The following is a 13,602-nucleotide window of genomic DNA, read 5'->3' as shown; positions in this document are numbered from 1 at the left end:
CCAGGTGTGGAAAGCTCTTAGACTTACCCAGAAAGACTCACAGCTGTAATGACTCTTAGAGATTTACCAAAAAGGTGATTCTAACATGTATCGACTCTTATGAAAAACTACGTAGGAGATATTTCTGTATTTTATTTCTAATAACATGTTTTCTTTTTGTCATTATGGGGTATAGTGATGTCATTATGGGGTATAGTGATGTCATTATGGGATATAGTGATGTCATTATGGGATATAGTGATGTCATTATGGGGTATAGTGATGTCATTATGGGGTATAGTGATGTCATTATGGGGTATAGTGATGTCATTATGGGGTATAGTGATGTCATTATGGGGTATAGTGATGTCATTATGGGGTATAGTGATGTCATTATGGGGTATAGTGATGTCATTATGGGATATAGTGATGTCATTATGGGATATAGTGATGTCATTATGGGATATAGTGATGTCATTATGGGGTATAGTGTGTAGATGGGTGAGATTTAAAAAAAAATATTTAATCAATTTTGAATTTAGGCTGTAACACAACAAAAATGTGGAATAAGTCCAGGGGTATGAATACTTTCTGAAGGCATTGTAGACATTTTGGACAGGGGTTAATGACCAGGGCGTGGACCACTGTAGACAGAGGAACAGACATACCCATTATAGAGGTATGACAAAAGACTGTGCATGTCTATCAATATGTGCGTATGCATCTGTTCAAGTTACCAGACACACACACACACACACACACACACACACACACACACTCTCTCTCTCTTTACCTTCCACAGTGGACGACCACGGCGACCAGATCGTACATGCGGTCGGGGTTGGTGGCGTCTCCTGAGGTGTTGAAGAGGCGGAGCTCCAGAGGGAAGACGACGCGATAGGACAGCTTGGTGTAGCGCTGCAGCTGGTCCATGTATTTAAACCTCTTCAGATGTAAGGCCAGGATCATAGGCAGCTTCTTCACACGCATCCTGACAACAACAACAGTGTTACTGTTAGTAGGGCAGCTTGCTTAGCGGTTAAGAGTGTTGGGCCAGAAACCCAAAGGTAGCCGGTTCCAATGCCAAGAGCAAACTACATGAAAAATCTGCTGATGTGCCCTTGAGCAAGACACTTGACCCTAATTGCTCCTGTAAGTCTGGATAAGAGCATCTGCTAAATGACTCAAATAGAGTATTTGTGTTAATGTTGGGGTTTAAACGTCTTCAGATGTATCACCAGGATCATCAGATGCATCCTATTTCGATATACATTCGTACGTTACGACAGGAGGGTGATGCAGCAGGAAACTGCTCTGATGTTGTGTGTTAAGTGAATATTTCTCTTCCTTTTATATTTCTGTACCCCGGTCGGCATCTGGGAAATGGGTGCAGCTGAAATACACTGCTTTAGGTACTGCAGCCTTTCTATTCCTGCACCGACCAAATTAAATGGGCTTTTTTAGGGGGAGTAGAGGCCTGGGCTGGGATGTATAGGGCCCTTAGTCAGAGTGTTTAAGTATTCAACCCAAGATACAGAGCACCCCTCACACGCCTCTCCCTTATTTGACCTAGATGGCTTGTATTGATATGTAGGCTGTGAGACGTTTTCAAACGTATGTAGTTCTGTCCTTGAGCTGTTCTTGTCTATTAATGCTGTGTATTGTGTCATGTTTCTAGTGGACCCCAGGAAGAGTAGCTGCTGCTTTCACAACAACTAATGGAGATCCTAATAAAATACACTAACTGAGATGATCAAGTCCACTTAACATCTGAACACGTACCAGGCCAAGCCACAGTTAGTACGTCAGCCAGTTGGTATACAGAGCTGTATTCAAACGAAATACATGACTCACTCTGCACCATCAAAGTAAAAACCAAACAGACCATTTCTCCGAGCAACAACAGCGGCCATTTTTGTAGTGTCAGCCTGTATTTACCAGCATGGAAAACTCCAGGCCTTCGTCATCATCTATGTCAAATCCACCTGCTGTCTAAATCCATTTTTAGACCAGCCAGCTCACCTTTTCTGTGCTTCCTGTTTACTCCGACACTGTTCACAGTAGTACTTGTATTCACTACATAGTGTCTCTGTGTTGCTGAAACCCCTGTGGAGAGAAGAAACAGTGACCTCGCGCACGGAGTAACGATTTTCACTAACACATTCTCCAATTCAACACAACTGTTTGGTCCAGATGTGAGTCTCACACAGAGAGAAAGAATAAAGAGAGACAGAGGGGGTAGAAGTCATATCAGTGTGTCAGACCTCAGAGTGTGCCTGTCAACTGACTGATGTATGAACACTGAGGCAGCCAACACAATCTCTCTCTCACACACACACACACACACACACACACACACACACACACACACACACACACACACACACACACACACACACACCTACCTGAGACAGTGTGTGATGGAGGTGTTCTGCTCAACATCTACAGACAGGTCCAGGAAGTCTTCGTCTTTACTGCTCACCTGGACACAGGCAGGACACTGGTTACATTAAACTCTAAACACGGTACAGTATCAGGAAACAGCTCCTGGCCCCATTGATTTCCAGCATTTCAAATCCAATAAGTCTCCAACTTGGCTCTCCTCCCATTAAAAGTATTTGAAATCTGGTATAGGCAGACATCCATTAGAGCTGCTGAGCCTACTCATTTCCTTTATTTCAAATGCAATACCAGTCTCCATCTTGGATCTCCCCATCACAGTATAGTATTTGGAAACTGGCATAGCCTGGCCTCCATTACAGCTCCCTGCCCCATTCATCACCCTATTAACGGTCTCCATCTTGGATCTCCCTCCACTTACAGCTTCACAGTTGAGGCAGCGTGTCTCGTTTGTTAGGGTTCCCTGGAAGATCTCGTGGACCCAGGTCTGCTGTGTCTTCTCCCCCTCCTCACCCTGTCCTCCTCCCGTCCCACTGCTGCCCCCAACTCCTCCTCCTCCTCCTCCGTTCTGTAACAGTTTTCCATTCTGCTGTCTCTCCTGGCTCTTCTCCTCCTCCTGCAGCAGGTCAGCGATAGTGTTGAGGAGGTAGTTGAGGAACTCGTGGGCATCCTGTTGCATGTAGTTGTCAAACAGCTCTGGAGGGAGTGATGAAGGAGGAAGAGTTCTGAACCGTGTCAGTTAATACACTTTCCTTATAGATACATTATTCTCCCCCATCACTCCTCCCTCCCTCCCATCCCCCATCTCACCATTTTCTTTCCTCAGACGTGAGATGAACTTCTTGGGAGGGATGACTCCCACCTTCTTCTTCTGCGTGGCGATGCTGTAAAATATGTATTGCATCTTATATCCAAGTGAGTGCTGGACTTTACCCCCGTTATCTATTTTTGGTTCCAAGCAGCCTTTAAAATGTGTTCACACAAGAGGATAGGAGCAGAGCTGAGAGGTCAGAATATTCTCTCCCTTTACCTGTTGAAGAGGTCAGAAAGACAGGTGAGCAGTGACTCTTTACGTCTGGGCTGGACCTTGTAGGCCAAGACCTTCTCCCTGAACGGACGGCAGAAGTAGAGGGCCTGCAGCACCGAGTTACAGTAGCAGGTGTTCCCAAACTGGGAGAGAGGAAGAGAGAGAGAGAGGAGAGGCAGAGGAAAGAGGAAGAGAGTCAGGAGAGGAGAGAGGCAGAGGAAGAGAGTCAGGAGAGGAGAGAGGCAGAGGAAAGAGGAAGAGAGTCAGGAGAGGAGAGAGGCAGAGGAAAGAGGAAGAGAGTCAGGAGAGGAGAGAGGCAGAGGAAAGAGGAAGAGAGTCAGGAGAGGAGAGAGGCAGAGGAAAGAGGAAGAGAGTCAGGAGAGGAGAGAGGCAGAGGAAAGAGGAAGAGAGTCAGGAGAGGAGAGAGGCAGAGGAAAGAGGAAGAGAGTCAGGAGAAGAGAGAGGCAGAGGAAAGAGGAAGAGAGTCAGGAGAAGAGAGAGGCAGAGGAAAGAGGAAGAGAGTCAGGAGAGGAAGAGAGTCAGGAGAGGAGAGAGGCAGAGGAAAGAGGAAGAGAGTCAGGAGAAGAGAGAGGCAGAGGAAAGAGGAAGAGAGTCAGGAGAGGAAGAGAGGAAGAGAGGCAGAGGAAAGAGCAAGAGTCAGGAGAGGAAGAGAGGCAGAGGAAAGAGCAAGAGAGTCAGGAGAAGAAGAGAGGCAGAGGAAAGAGCAAGAGAGTCAGGAGAGGAGAGAGGAAGAGGAAAGAGGAAGAGAGTCAGGAGAGGAAGAGAGGCAGAGGAAAGAGGAAGAGAGTCAGGAGAGGAGAGGCAGAGGAAAGAGCAAGAGAGTCAGGAGAGGAGAGAGGAAGAGGAAAGAGGAAGAGAGTCAGGAGAGGAGAGAGGAAGAGGAAAGAGGAAGAGAGTCAGGAGAGGAAGAGAGGCAGAGGAAAGAGGAAGAGAGTCAGGAGAGGAGAGGCAGAGGAAAGAGCAAGAGAGTCAGGAGAGGAGAGAGGAAGAGGAAAGAGGAAGAGAGTCAGGAGAGGAGAGAGGCAGAGGAAAGAGGAAGAGAGTCAGGAGAGGAGAGAGGCAGAGGAAAGAGGAAGAGAGTCAGGAGAAGAGAGAGGCAGAGGAAAGAGGAAGAGAGTCAGGAGAGGAAGAGAGTCAGGAGAGGAGAGAGGCAGAGGAAAGAGGAAGAGAGTCAGGAGAAGAGAGAGGCAGAGGAAAGAGGAAGAGAGTCAGGAGAGGAAGAGAGTCAGGAGAGGAAGAGAGGCAGAGGAAAGAGGAAGAGAGTCAGGAGAGGAAGAGAGGCAGAGGAAAGAGGAAGAGAGTCAGGAGAAGAAGAGAGGCAGAGGAAAGAGCAAGAGAGTCAGGAGAGGAGAGAGGAAGAGGAAAGAGGAAGAGAGTCAGGAGAGGAAGAGAGGCAGAGGAAAGAGGAAGAGAGTCAGGAGAGGAGAGGAAGAGGAAAGAGGAAGAGAGTCAGAGGAAGAGGAAGAGAGGAAGAGGAAAGAGAGGAAGAGAGTCAGGAGAGGAAGAGAGGAAGAGGGCAGAGGAAAGAGCAAGAGTCAGGAGAGGAAGAGAGGCAGAGGAAAGAGGAAGAGAGTCAGGAGAAAGAAGAGAGGCAGAGGAAAGAGCAAGAGAGTCAGGAGAGGAGAGAGGAAGAGGAAAGAGGAAGAGAGTCAGGAGAGGAAGAGAGGCAGAGGAAAGAGGAAGAGAGTCAGGAGAGGAGAGGCAGAGGAAAGAGCAAGAGAGTCAGGAGAGGAGAGAGGGAAGAGGAAAGAGAGGAAGAGAGTCAGGAGAGAGGAGAGAGGAGAGGAAAGAGGAAGAGAGTCAGGAGAGGAAGGAGAGGCAGAGGAAAGAGGAAGAGAGTCAGGAGAGGAGAGGCAGAGGAAAGAGGAAGAGAGTCAGGAGAGGAGAGGGAAGAGAGAAGAGGAAGAGGAAAGAGGAAGAGAGTCAGGAGAGAGAGAGAGGCAGAGGAAAGAGGAAGAGAGTCAGGAGAGGAGAGAGGCAGAGGAAAGAGGAAGAGAGTCAGGAGAAGAGAGAGGCAGAGGAAAGAGGAAGAGAGTCAGGAGAGGAAGAGAGAGAGTCAGGAGAGGAAAGAGAGGCAGAGGAAAGAGGAAGAGAGTCAGGAGAGAGAGAGGAAGAGAGGCAGAGGAAAGAGGAAGAGAGTCAGGAGAGGAAGAGAGTCAAGAGGAGAGGAAGAGAGGCAGAGGAAAGGAGGAAGGAAAGAGAGTCAGGAGAGGAAGAGAGGCAGAGGAAAGAGGAAGAGAGTCAGGAGAAGAAGAGAGGCAGAGGAAAGAGCAAGAGAGTCAGGAGAGGAGAGAGGAAGAGGAAAGAGGAAGAGAGTCAGGAGAGGAAGAGAGGCAGAGGAAAGAGGAAGAGAGTCAGGAGAGGAGAGAGGAAGAGGAAAGAGCAAGAGAGTCAGGAGAGGAGAGAGGAAGAGGAAAGAGGAAGAGAGTCAGGAGAGGAGAGAGGAAGAGGAAAGAGGAAGAGAGTCAGGAGAGGAAGAGAGGCAGAGGAAAGAGGAAGAGAGTCAGGAGAAGAAGAGAGGCAGAGGAAAGAGGAAGAGAGTCAGGAGAAGAAGAGAGGCAGAGGAAAGAGGAAGAGAGTCAGGAGAGGAGAGGCAGAGTAAAGAGCAAGAGAGTCAGGAGAGGAGAGAGGCAGAGGAAAGAGGAAGAGAGTCAGGAGAGGAGAGAGGCAGAGGAAAGAGGAAGAGAGTCAGGAGAAGAAGAGAGGCAGAGGAAAGAGGAAGAGAGTCAGGAGAGGAGAGGCAGAGGAAAGAGCAAGAGAGTCAGGAGAGGAGAGAGGCAGAGGAAAGAGGAAGAGAGTCAGGAGAGGAAGAGAGTCAGGAGAGGAGAGAGGAGAGAGGAAGAGAGTCAGGAGAGGAGAGAGGCAGAGGAAAGAGGAAGAGAGTCAGGAGAGGAGAGAGGCAGAGGAAAGAGGAAGAGAGTCAGGAGAGGAGAGAGGCAGAGGAAAGAGGAAGAGAGTCAGGAGAGGAGAGAGGAAGAGAGTCAGGAGAGGAGAGAGGAGAGGCAGAGGAGAGAGGAAGAGAGTCAGGAGAGGAGAGGCAGAGGAAAGAGGAAGAGAGTCAGGAGAGGAGAGAGGAGAGGCAGAGGAAAGAGGAAGAGAGTCAGGAGAGGAGAGAGGAGAGGCAGAGGAAAGAGGAAGAGAGTCAGGAGAGGAGAGGCAGAGGAAAGAGGAAGAGGAAAGAGGAAGAGAGTCAGGAGAGGAGAGAGGAGAGGCAGAGGAAAGAGGAAGAGAGAGAGGAGAGAGGAGAGGCAGAGGAAAGAGGAAAGAGGAAGAGAGTCAGGAGAGGAGAGAGGAGAGGCAGAGGAAAGAGGAAGAGGAAAGAGGAAGAGGAAAGAGGAAGAGAGTCAGGAGAGGAGAGAGGAGAGGCAGAGGAGAGAGGAAGAGAGTCAGGAGAGGAGAGGCAGAGGAGAAGAGAGTCAGAGGAAGAGGAAGGCAGGAAGAGAAGAGAGTCAGGAGAGGAGAGAGGAGAGGCAGAGGAAAGAGGAAGAGAGTCAGGAGAGGAGAGAGGAGAGGCAGAGGAAAGAGGAGGAGAGGAGAGGGAGAGGAGAGAGGAGAGGCAGGAGGGAAGGAGAGGAAGAGAGGAGAGAGAGAGAGAGAGAGGAGAGGCAGAGGAAAGGAGAGAGTCAGGAGTCAGGAGAGGAGAGGAGAGGAAGGGAGAGGGAAGAGAGTCAGGAGAGGAGAGAGGAGAGGCAGAGGAAAGAGGAAGAGAGTCAGGAGAGGAGAGAGGAGAGAGGCAGAGGAAAGAGGAAGAGAGAGGAGAGGAGAGGCAGAGGAAAGAGGAAGAGAGTCAGGAGAGGAGAGGCAGAGGAAAGAGGAAGAGAGAGAGGAGAGAGGCAGAGGAAAGAGGAAGAGAGTCAGGAGAGGAGAGGCAGAGGAAAGAGGAAGAGAGAGAGGAGAGAGGCAGAGGAAAGAGGAAGAGAGAGAGGAGAGAGGCAGAGGAAAGAGGAAGAGAGTCAGGAGAGGAGAGGCAGAGGAAAGAGGAAGAGAGAGAGGAGAGAGGCAGAGGAAAGAGGAAGAGAGTCAGGAGAGGAGAGGCAGAGGAAAGAGGAAGAGGAGAGAGAGGAGAGGAAGGGAGTCAGGAGAGGAGAGAGGCAGAGGAAAGAGAGAAGGAGAGAGAGAGGAGAGAGAGGCAGAGGAGTCAGGCAGAGAGAGGAAGGAAGAGAGTCAGGAAGGCAGAGGAAAGAGGAAGAGAGTCAGGAGAGGGAGAAGAGGCAGAGGAAAGAGGAAGAGAGAGGAGAGGAGAGTCAGGAGGGGAGAGGCAGAGGAAAGAGGAAGAGAGAGAGAGGAGAGAGGCAGAGGAAAGAGGAAGAGAGTCAGGAGAGGAGAGGCAGAGGAAAGGAAGAGGAAGAGAGGAGAGAGGAGAGGCAGAGGAAAGAGGAAGAGAGTCAGGAGAGGAGAGAGGAAGAGAGAGAGGAAGAGGAAGAGGAGAGAGGAGAGAGAGGCAGAGGAAAGAGGAAGAGAGAGAGGAGAGGAAGAGGAAAGGAGAGAGGAAGAGAGTCAGGAGAGGAGAGGGAGAGGCAGAGAAAGGAAAGAGGAAGAGAGAGAGGAGAGGCAGAGGAGAGAGAGAGGAGAGGAAGAGGAGAGAGGAGGAAGAGAGAGTCAGGAGAGAGAGGCAGAGGAGAGGAAGAGAGAGAGAGGAGAGAGAGGCAGAGGAGGAGAGTCAGGAGAGAGGCAGAGGAAAGAGGAAGAGAGAGAGGAGAGAGGAGAGGCAGAGGAGAGAGGAAGAGAGAGAGAGAGGAGAGAGGAGAGGCAGAGAGAGGAAGAGAGAGTCAGGAGAGGAGAGAGGCAGAGGAAAGAGAGGAAGAGAGAGAGGAGAGAGGCAGAGGAAAGAGGAAGAGAGAGAGGAGAGAGGCAGAGGAAAGAGGAAGAGAGAGAGGAGAGAGGCAGAGGAAAGAGGAAGAGAGAGAGGAGAGAGGCAGAGGAAAGAGGAAAGAGGAAGAGAGTCAGGAGAGGAGAGAGGCAGAGGAAAGAGGAAGAGAGAGAGGAGAGAGGCAGAGGAAAGAGGAAGAGAGAGAGGAGAGAGGCAGAGGAAAGAGGAAAGAGGAAGAGAGAGAGAGGAGAGAGGCAGAGGAAAGAGGAAGAGAGAGAGGAGAGAGGCAGAGGAAAGAGGAAAAAGAGAGAGAGAGGAGAGAGGCAGAGGAAAGAGGAAGAGAGAGAGGAGAGAGGCAGAGGAAAGAGGAAAGAGGAAGAGAGAGAGGAGAGAGGCAGAGGAAAGAGGAAAGAGGAAGAGAGTCAGGAGAGAGAGGAGAGAGAAAGCACGTGATAAGTCTTGTGTTATGATTGTTGGCAAAAGTGTCACCATGATACTGTAACAATTGGTAAATATTGTGCAGGTGCATGCTGGGAAACTTTGACCAATAGCTCTTGTTAATCTTGTTGTGTTGGTACTTACGTTGACCAATCCAAAGTAGTGTTCATTAACGGGAAACTGTTCTGGTCCAATCTCCTTCTCCAAAGCGGAGGCATTGGCGCCCTGGAAGAGAAATAAGTATTACATGGATATTGATTTGAGCCATTTAGCAAGCAGACGCTGTGATCCAGGCAGGCCAAGCAGACGCTGTGATCCAGGCAGGCCAAGCAGACGCTGTGATCCAGGCAGGCCAAGCAGACGCTGTGATCCAGGCAGGCCAAGCAGACGCTGTGATCCAGGCAGGCGCTGTGATCCAGGCAGGCCAAGAAGACGCTGTGATCCAGGCAGGCCAAGCAGACGCTGTGATCCAGGCAGACGCTGTGATCCAGGCCGGCCAAGCAGACGCTGTGATCCAGGCAGACGCTGTGATCCAGGCAGGCCAAGAAGACGCTGTGATCCAGGCAGGCCAAGCAGACGCTGTGATCCAGGCAGGCCAAGCAGATGCTGTGATCCAGGCAGGCCAAGCAGACGCTGTGATCCAGGCAGGCCAAGCAGACGCTGTGATCCAGGCAGGCCAAGCAGACGCTGTGATCCAGGCAGGCCAAGCAGACGCTGTGATCCAGGCAGGCCAAGCAGACGCTGTGATCCAGGCAGACGCTGTGATCCAGGCAGGCCAAGCAGACGCTGTGATCCAGGCAGGCGCTGTGATCCAGGCAGGCCAAGAAGACGCTGTGATCCAGGCAGGCCAAGCAGACGCTGTGATCCAGGCAGACGCTGTGATCCAGGCCGGCCAAGCAGACGCTGTGATCCAGGCAGACGCTGTGATCCAGGCAGGCCAAGAAGACGCTGTGATCCAGGCAGGCCAAGCAGACGCTGTGATCCAGGCAGGCCAAGCAGATGCTGTGATCCAGGCAGGCCAAGCAGACGCTGTGATCCAGGCAGGCCAAGCAGACGCTGTGATCCAGGCAGGCCAAGCAGACGCTGTGATCCAGGCAGGCCAAGAAGACGCTGTGATCCAGGCAGGCCAAGCAGACGCTGTGATCCAGGCCGGCCAAGCAGACGCTGTGATCCAGGCCGGCCAAGCAGACGCTGTGATCCAGGCCGGCCAAGCAGACGCTGTGATCCAGGCAGGCCAAGCAGACGCTGTGATCCAGGCAGGCCAAGCAGACGCTATGATCCAGGCCGGCCAAGCAGACGCTGTGATCCAGGCAGGCCAAGCAGACGCTGTGATCCAGGCAGGCCAAGCAGACGCTGTGATCCAGGCAGGCCAAGCAGACGCTGTGATCCAGGCAGGCCAAGAAGACGCTGTGATCCAGGCAGACGCTGTGATCCAGGCAGACGCTGTGATCCAGGCAGGCCAAGCAGACGCTGTGATCCAGGCAGGCCAAGCAGATGCTGTGATCCAGGCAGGCCAAGCAGATGCTGTGATCCAGGCAGGCCAAGAAGACGCTGTGATCCAGGCAGACGCTGTGATCCAGGCAGACGCTGTGATCCAGGCAGGCCAAGCAGACGCTGTGATCCAGGCAGGCCAAGCAGACGCTGTGATCCAGGCAGGCCAAGCAGACGCTGTGATCCAGGCAGGCCAAGAAGACGCTGTGATCCAGGCAGACGCTGTGATCCAGGCAGACGCTGTGATCCAGGCAGGCCAAGCAGATGCTGTGATCCAGGCAGGCCAAGCAGACGCTGTGATCCAGGCAGGCCAAGAAGACGCTGTGATCCAGGCAGACGCTGTGATCCAGGCAGGCCAAGCAGACGCTGTGATCCAGGCAGGCGCTGTGATCCAGGCAGGCCAAGCAGATGCTGTGATCCAGGCCGGCCAAGCAGACGCTGTGATCCAGGCAGGCCAAGCAGACGCTGTGATCCAGGCAGGCCAAGCAGACGCTGTGATCCAGGCAGACGCTGTGATCCAGGCAGGCCAAGCAGACGCTGTGATCCAGGCAGACGCTGTGATCCAGGCCGGCCAAGCAGACGCTGTGATCCAGGCCGGCCAAGCAGACGCTGTGATCCAGGCAGGCCAAGCAGACGCTGTGATCCAGGCAGGCCAAGCAGACGCTGTGATCCAGGCAGACGCTGTGATCCAGGCCGGCCAAGCAGATGCTGTGATCCAGGCAGGCCAAGCAGACGCTGTGATCCAGGCAGACGCTGTGATCCAGGCCGGCTGTGATCAAGGCAGACGCTGTGATCCAGGCAGAGACGCTGTGATCCAGGCAGGCCAAGCAGACGCTGTGATCCAGGCAGACGCTGTGATCCAGGCAGGCCAAGAAGACGCTGTGATCCAGGCAGGCCAAGCAGACGCTGTGATCCAGGCAGGCCAAGCAGATGCTGTGATCCAGGCAGGCCAAGCAGACGCTGTGATCCAGGCAGGCCAAGCAGACGCTGTGATCCAGGCAGGCCAAGCAGACGCTGTGATCCAGGCAGGCCAAGAAGACGCTGTGATCCAGGCAGGCCAAGCAGACGCTGTGATCCAGGCCGGCCAAGCAGACGCTGTGATCCAGGCCGGCCAAGCAGACGCTGTGATCCAGGCCGGCCAAGCAGACGCTGTGATCCAGGCAGGCCAAGCAGACGCTGTGATCCAGGCCGGCCAAGCAGACGCTGTGATCCAGGCCGGCCAAGCAGACGCTGTGATCCAGGCAGGCCAAGAAGACGCTGTGATCCAGGCAGACGCTGTGATCCAGGCAGACGCTGTGATCCAGGCAGGCCAAGCAGACGCTGTGATCCAGGCAGGCCAAGCAGATGCTGTGATCCAGGCAGGCCAAGCAGATGCTGTGATCCAGGCAGGCCAAGAAGACGCTGTGATCCAGGCAGACGCTGTGATCCAGGCAGACGCTGTGATCCAGGCAGGCCAAGCAGACGCTGTGATCCAGGCAGGCCAAGCAGACGCTGTGATCCAGGCAGGCCAAGCAGACGCTGTGATCCAGGCAGGCCAAGAAGACGCTGTGATCCAGGCAGACGCTGTGATCCAGGCAGACGCTGTGATCCAGGCAGGCCAAGCAGATGCTGTGATCCAGGCAGGCCAAGCAGACGCTGTGATCCAGGCAGGCCAAGAAGACGCTGTGATCCAGGCAGACGCTGTGATCCAGGCAGGCCAAGCAGACGCTGTGATCCAGGCAGGCGCTGTGATCCAGGCAGGCCAAGCAGATGCTGTGATCCAGGCCGGCCAAGCAGACGCTGTGATCCAGGCAGGCCAAGCAGACGCTGTGATCCAGGCAGGCCAAGCAGACGCTGTGATCCAGGCAGACGCTGTGATCCAGGCAGGCCAAGCAGACGCTGTGATCCAGGCAGACGCTGTGATCCAGGCCGGCCAAGCAGACGCTGTGATCCAGGCCGGCCAAGCAGACGCTGTGATCCAGGCAGGCCAAGCAGACGCTGTGATCCAGGCAGGCCAAGCAGACGCTGTGATCCAGGCAGACGCTGTGATCCAGGCCGGCCAAGCAGATGCTGTGATCCAGGCAGGCCAAGCAGACGCTGTGATCCAGGCAGACGCTGTGATCCAGGCCGGCCAAGCAGACGCTGTGATCCAGGCAGACGCTGTGATCCAGGCAGGCCAAGCAGACGCTGTGATCCAGGCAGACGCTGTGATCCAGGCAGGCCAAGAAGACGCTGTGATCCAGGCAGGCCAAGCAGACGCTGTGATCCAGGCAGGCCAAGCAGATGCTGTGATCCAGGCAGGCCAAGCAGACGCTGTGATCCAGGCAGGCCAAGCAGACGCTGTGATCCAGGCAGGCCAAGCAGACGCTGTGATCCAGGCAGGCCAAGAAGACGCTGTGATCCAGGCAGGCCAAGCAGACGCTGTGATCCAGGCCGGCCAAGCAGACGCTGTGATCCAGGCCGGCCAAGCAGACGCTGTGATCCAGGCCGGCCAAGCAGACGCTGTGATCCAGGCAGGCCAAGCAGACGCTGTGATCCAGGCCGGCCAAGCAGGCTGTGATCCAGGCCGGCCAAGCAGACGCTGTGATCCAGGCAGGCCAAGAAGACGCTGTGATCCAGGCAGACGCTGTGATCCAGGCAGACGCTGTGATCCAGGCAGGCCAAGCAGACGCTGTGATCCAGGCAGGCCAAGCAGATGCTGTGATCCAGGCAGGCCAAGCAGATGCTGTGATCCAGGCAGGCCAAGAAGACGCTGTGATCCAGGCAGACGCTGTGATCCAGGCAGACGCTGTGATCCAGGCAGGCCAAGCAGACGCTGTGATCCAGGCAGGCCAAGCAGACGCTGTGATCCAGGCAGGCCAAGCAGACGCTGTGATCCAGGCAGGCCAAGAAGACGCTGTGATCCAGGCAGACGCTGTGATCCAGGCAGACGCTGTGATCCAGGCAGGCCAAGCAGATGCTGTGATCCAGGCAGGCCAAGCAGACGCTGTGATCCAGGCAGGCCAAGAAGACGCTGTGATCCAGGCAGACGCTGTGATCCAGGCAGGCCAAGCAGACGCTGTGATCCAGGCAGGCGCTGTGATCCAGGCAGGCCAAGCAGATGCTGTGATCCAGGCCGGCCAAGCAGACGCTGTGATCCAGGCAGGCCAAGCAGACGCTGTGATCCAGGCAGGCCAAGCAGACGCTGTGATCCAGGCAGACGCTGTGATCCAGGCAGGCCAAGCAGACGCTGTGATCCAGGCAGACGCTGTGATCCAGGCCGGCCAAGCAGACGCTGTGATCCAGGCCGGCCAAGCAGACGCTGTGATCCAGGCCGGCCAAGCAGACGCTGTGATCCAGGCAGGCCTAGCAGACGCTGTGATCCAGGCAGGCCTAGCAGACGCTGTGATCCAGGCAGGCCAAGCAGACGCTGTGATCCAGGCCGGCCAAGCAGACGCTGTGATCCAGGCCGGCCAAG

General features: G+C 54.1%; 1 protein-coding gene across 2 annotated transcripts in view; it reads right to left on the bottom strand.

The window, feature by feature from the left end:
* The window catches only part of LOC118368989 (ubiquitin carboxyl-terminal hydrolase 12-like), a 32,098-nt gene that overhangs the window by 13,469 nt on the left and 5,027 nt on the right, over positions 1–13,602 (bottom strand). For both annotated transcript variants that reach the window (XM_052497698.1, XM_052497699.1), the window contains exons 2-8: positions 8,820–8,900; positions 3,410–3,549; positions 3,190–3,263; positions 2,801–3,075; positions 2,385–2,461; positions 2,002–2,085; positions 773–970 (exon numbers count right to left, since the gene is read on the bottom strand). In XM_052497698.1, coding sequence (XP_052353658.1) covers positions 773–970; positions 2,002–2,085; positions 2,385–2,461; positions 2,801–3,075; positions 3,190–3,263; positions 3,410–3,549; positions 8,820–8,900 — 929 coding nt within the window. The remainder of the gene's footprint in view (positions 1–772; positions 971–2,001; positions 2,086–2,384; positions 2,462–2,800; positions 3,076–3,189; positions 3,264–3,409; positions 3,550–8,819; positions 8,901–13,602) is intronic.

Source organism: Oncorhynchus keta, chromosome 35 (genome assembly GCF_023373465.1).
Source record: "Oncorhynchus keta strain PuntledgeMale-10-30-2019 chromosome 35, Oket_V2, whole genome shotgun sequence".
NCBI classification, from domain to species: Eukaryota; Metazoa; Chordata; class Actinopteri; order Salmoniformes; family Salmonidae; genus Oncorhynchus; species Oncorhynchus keta.
Note: the sequence above shows the minus strand (reverse complement) of the source record. Positions and strands in the feature narration are given on the sequence as shown.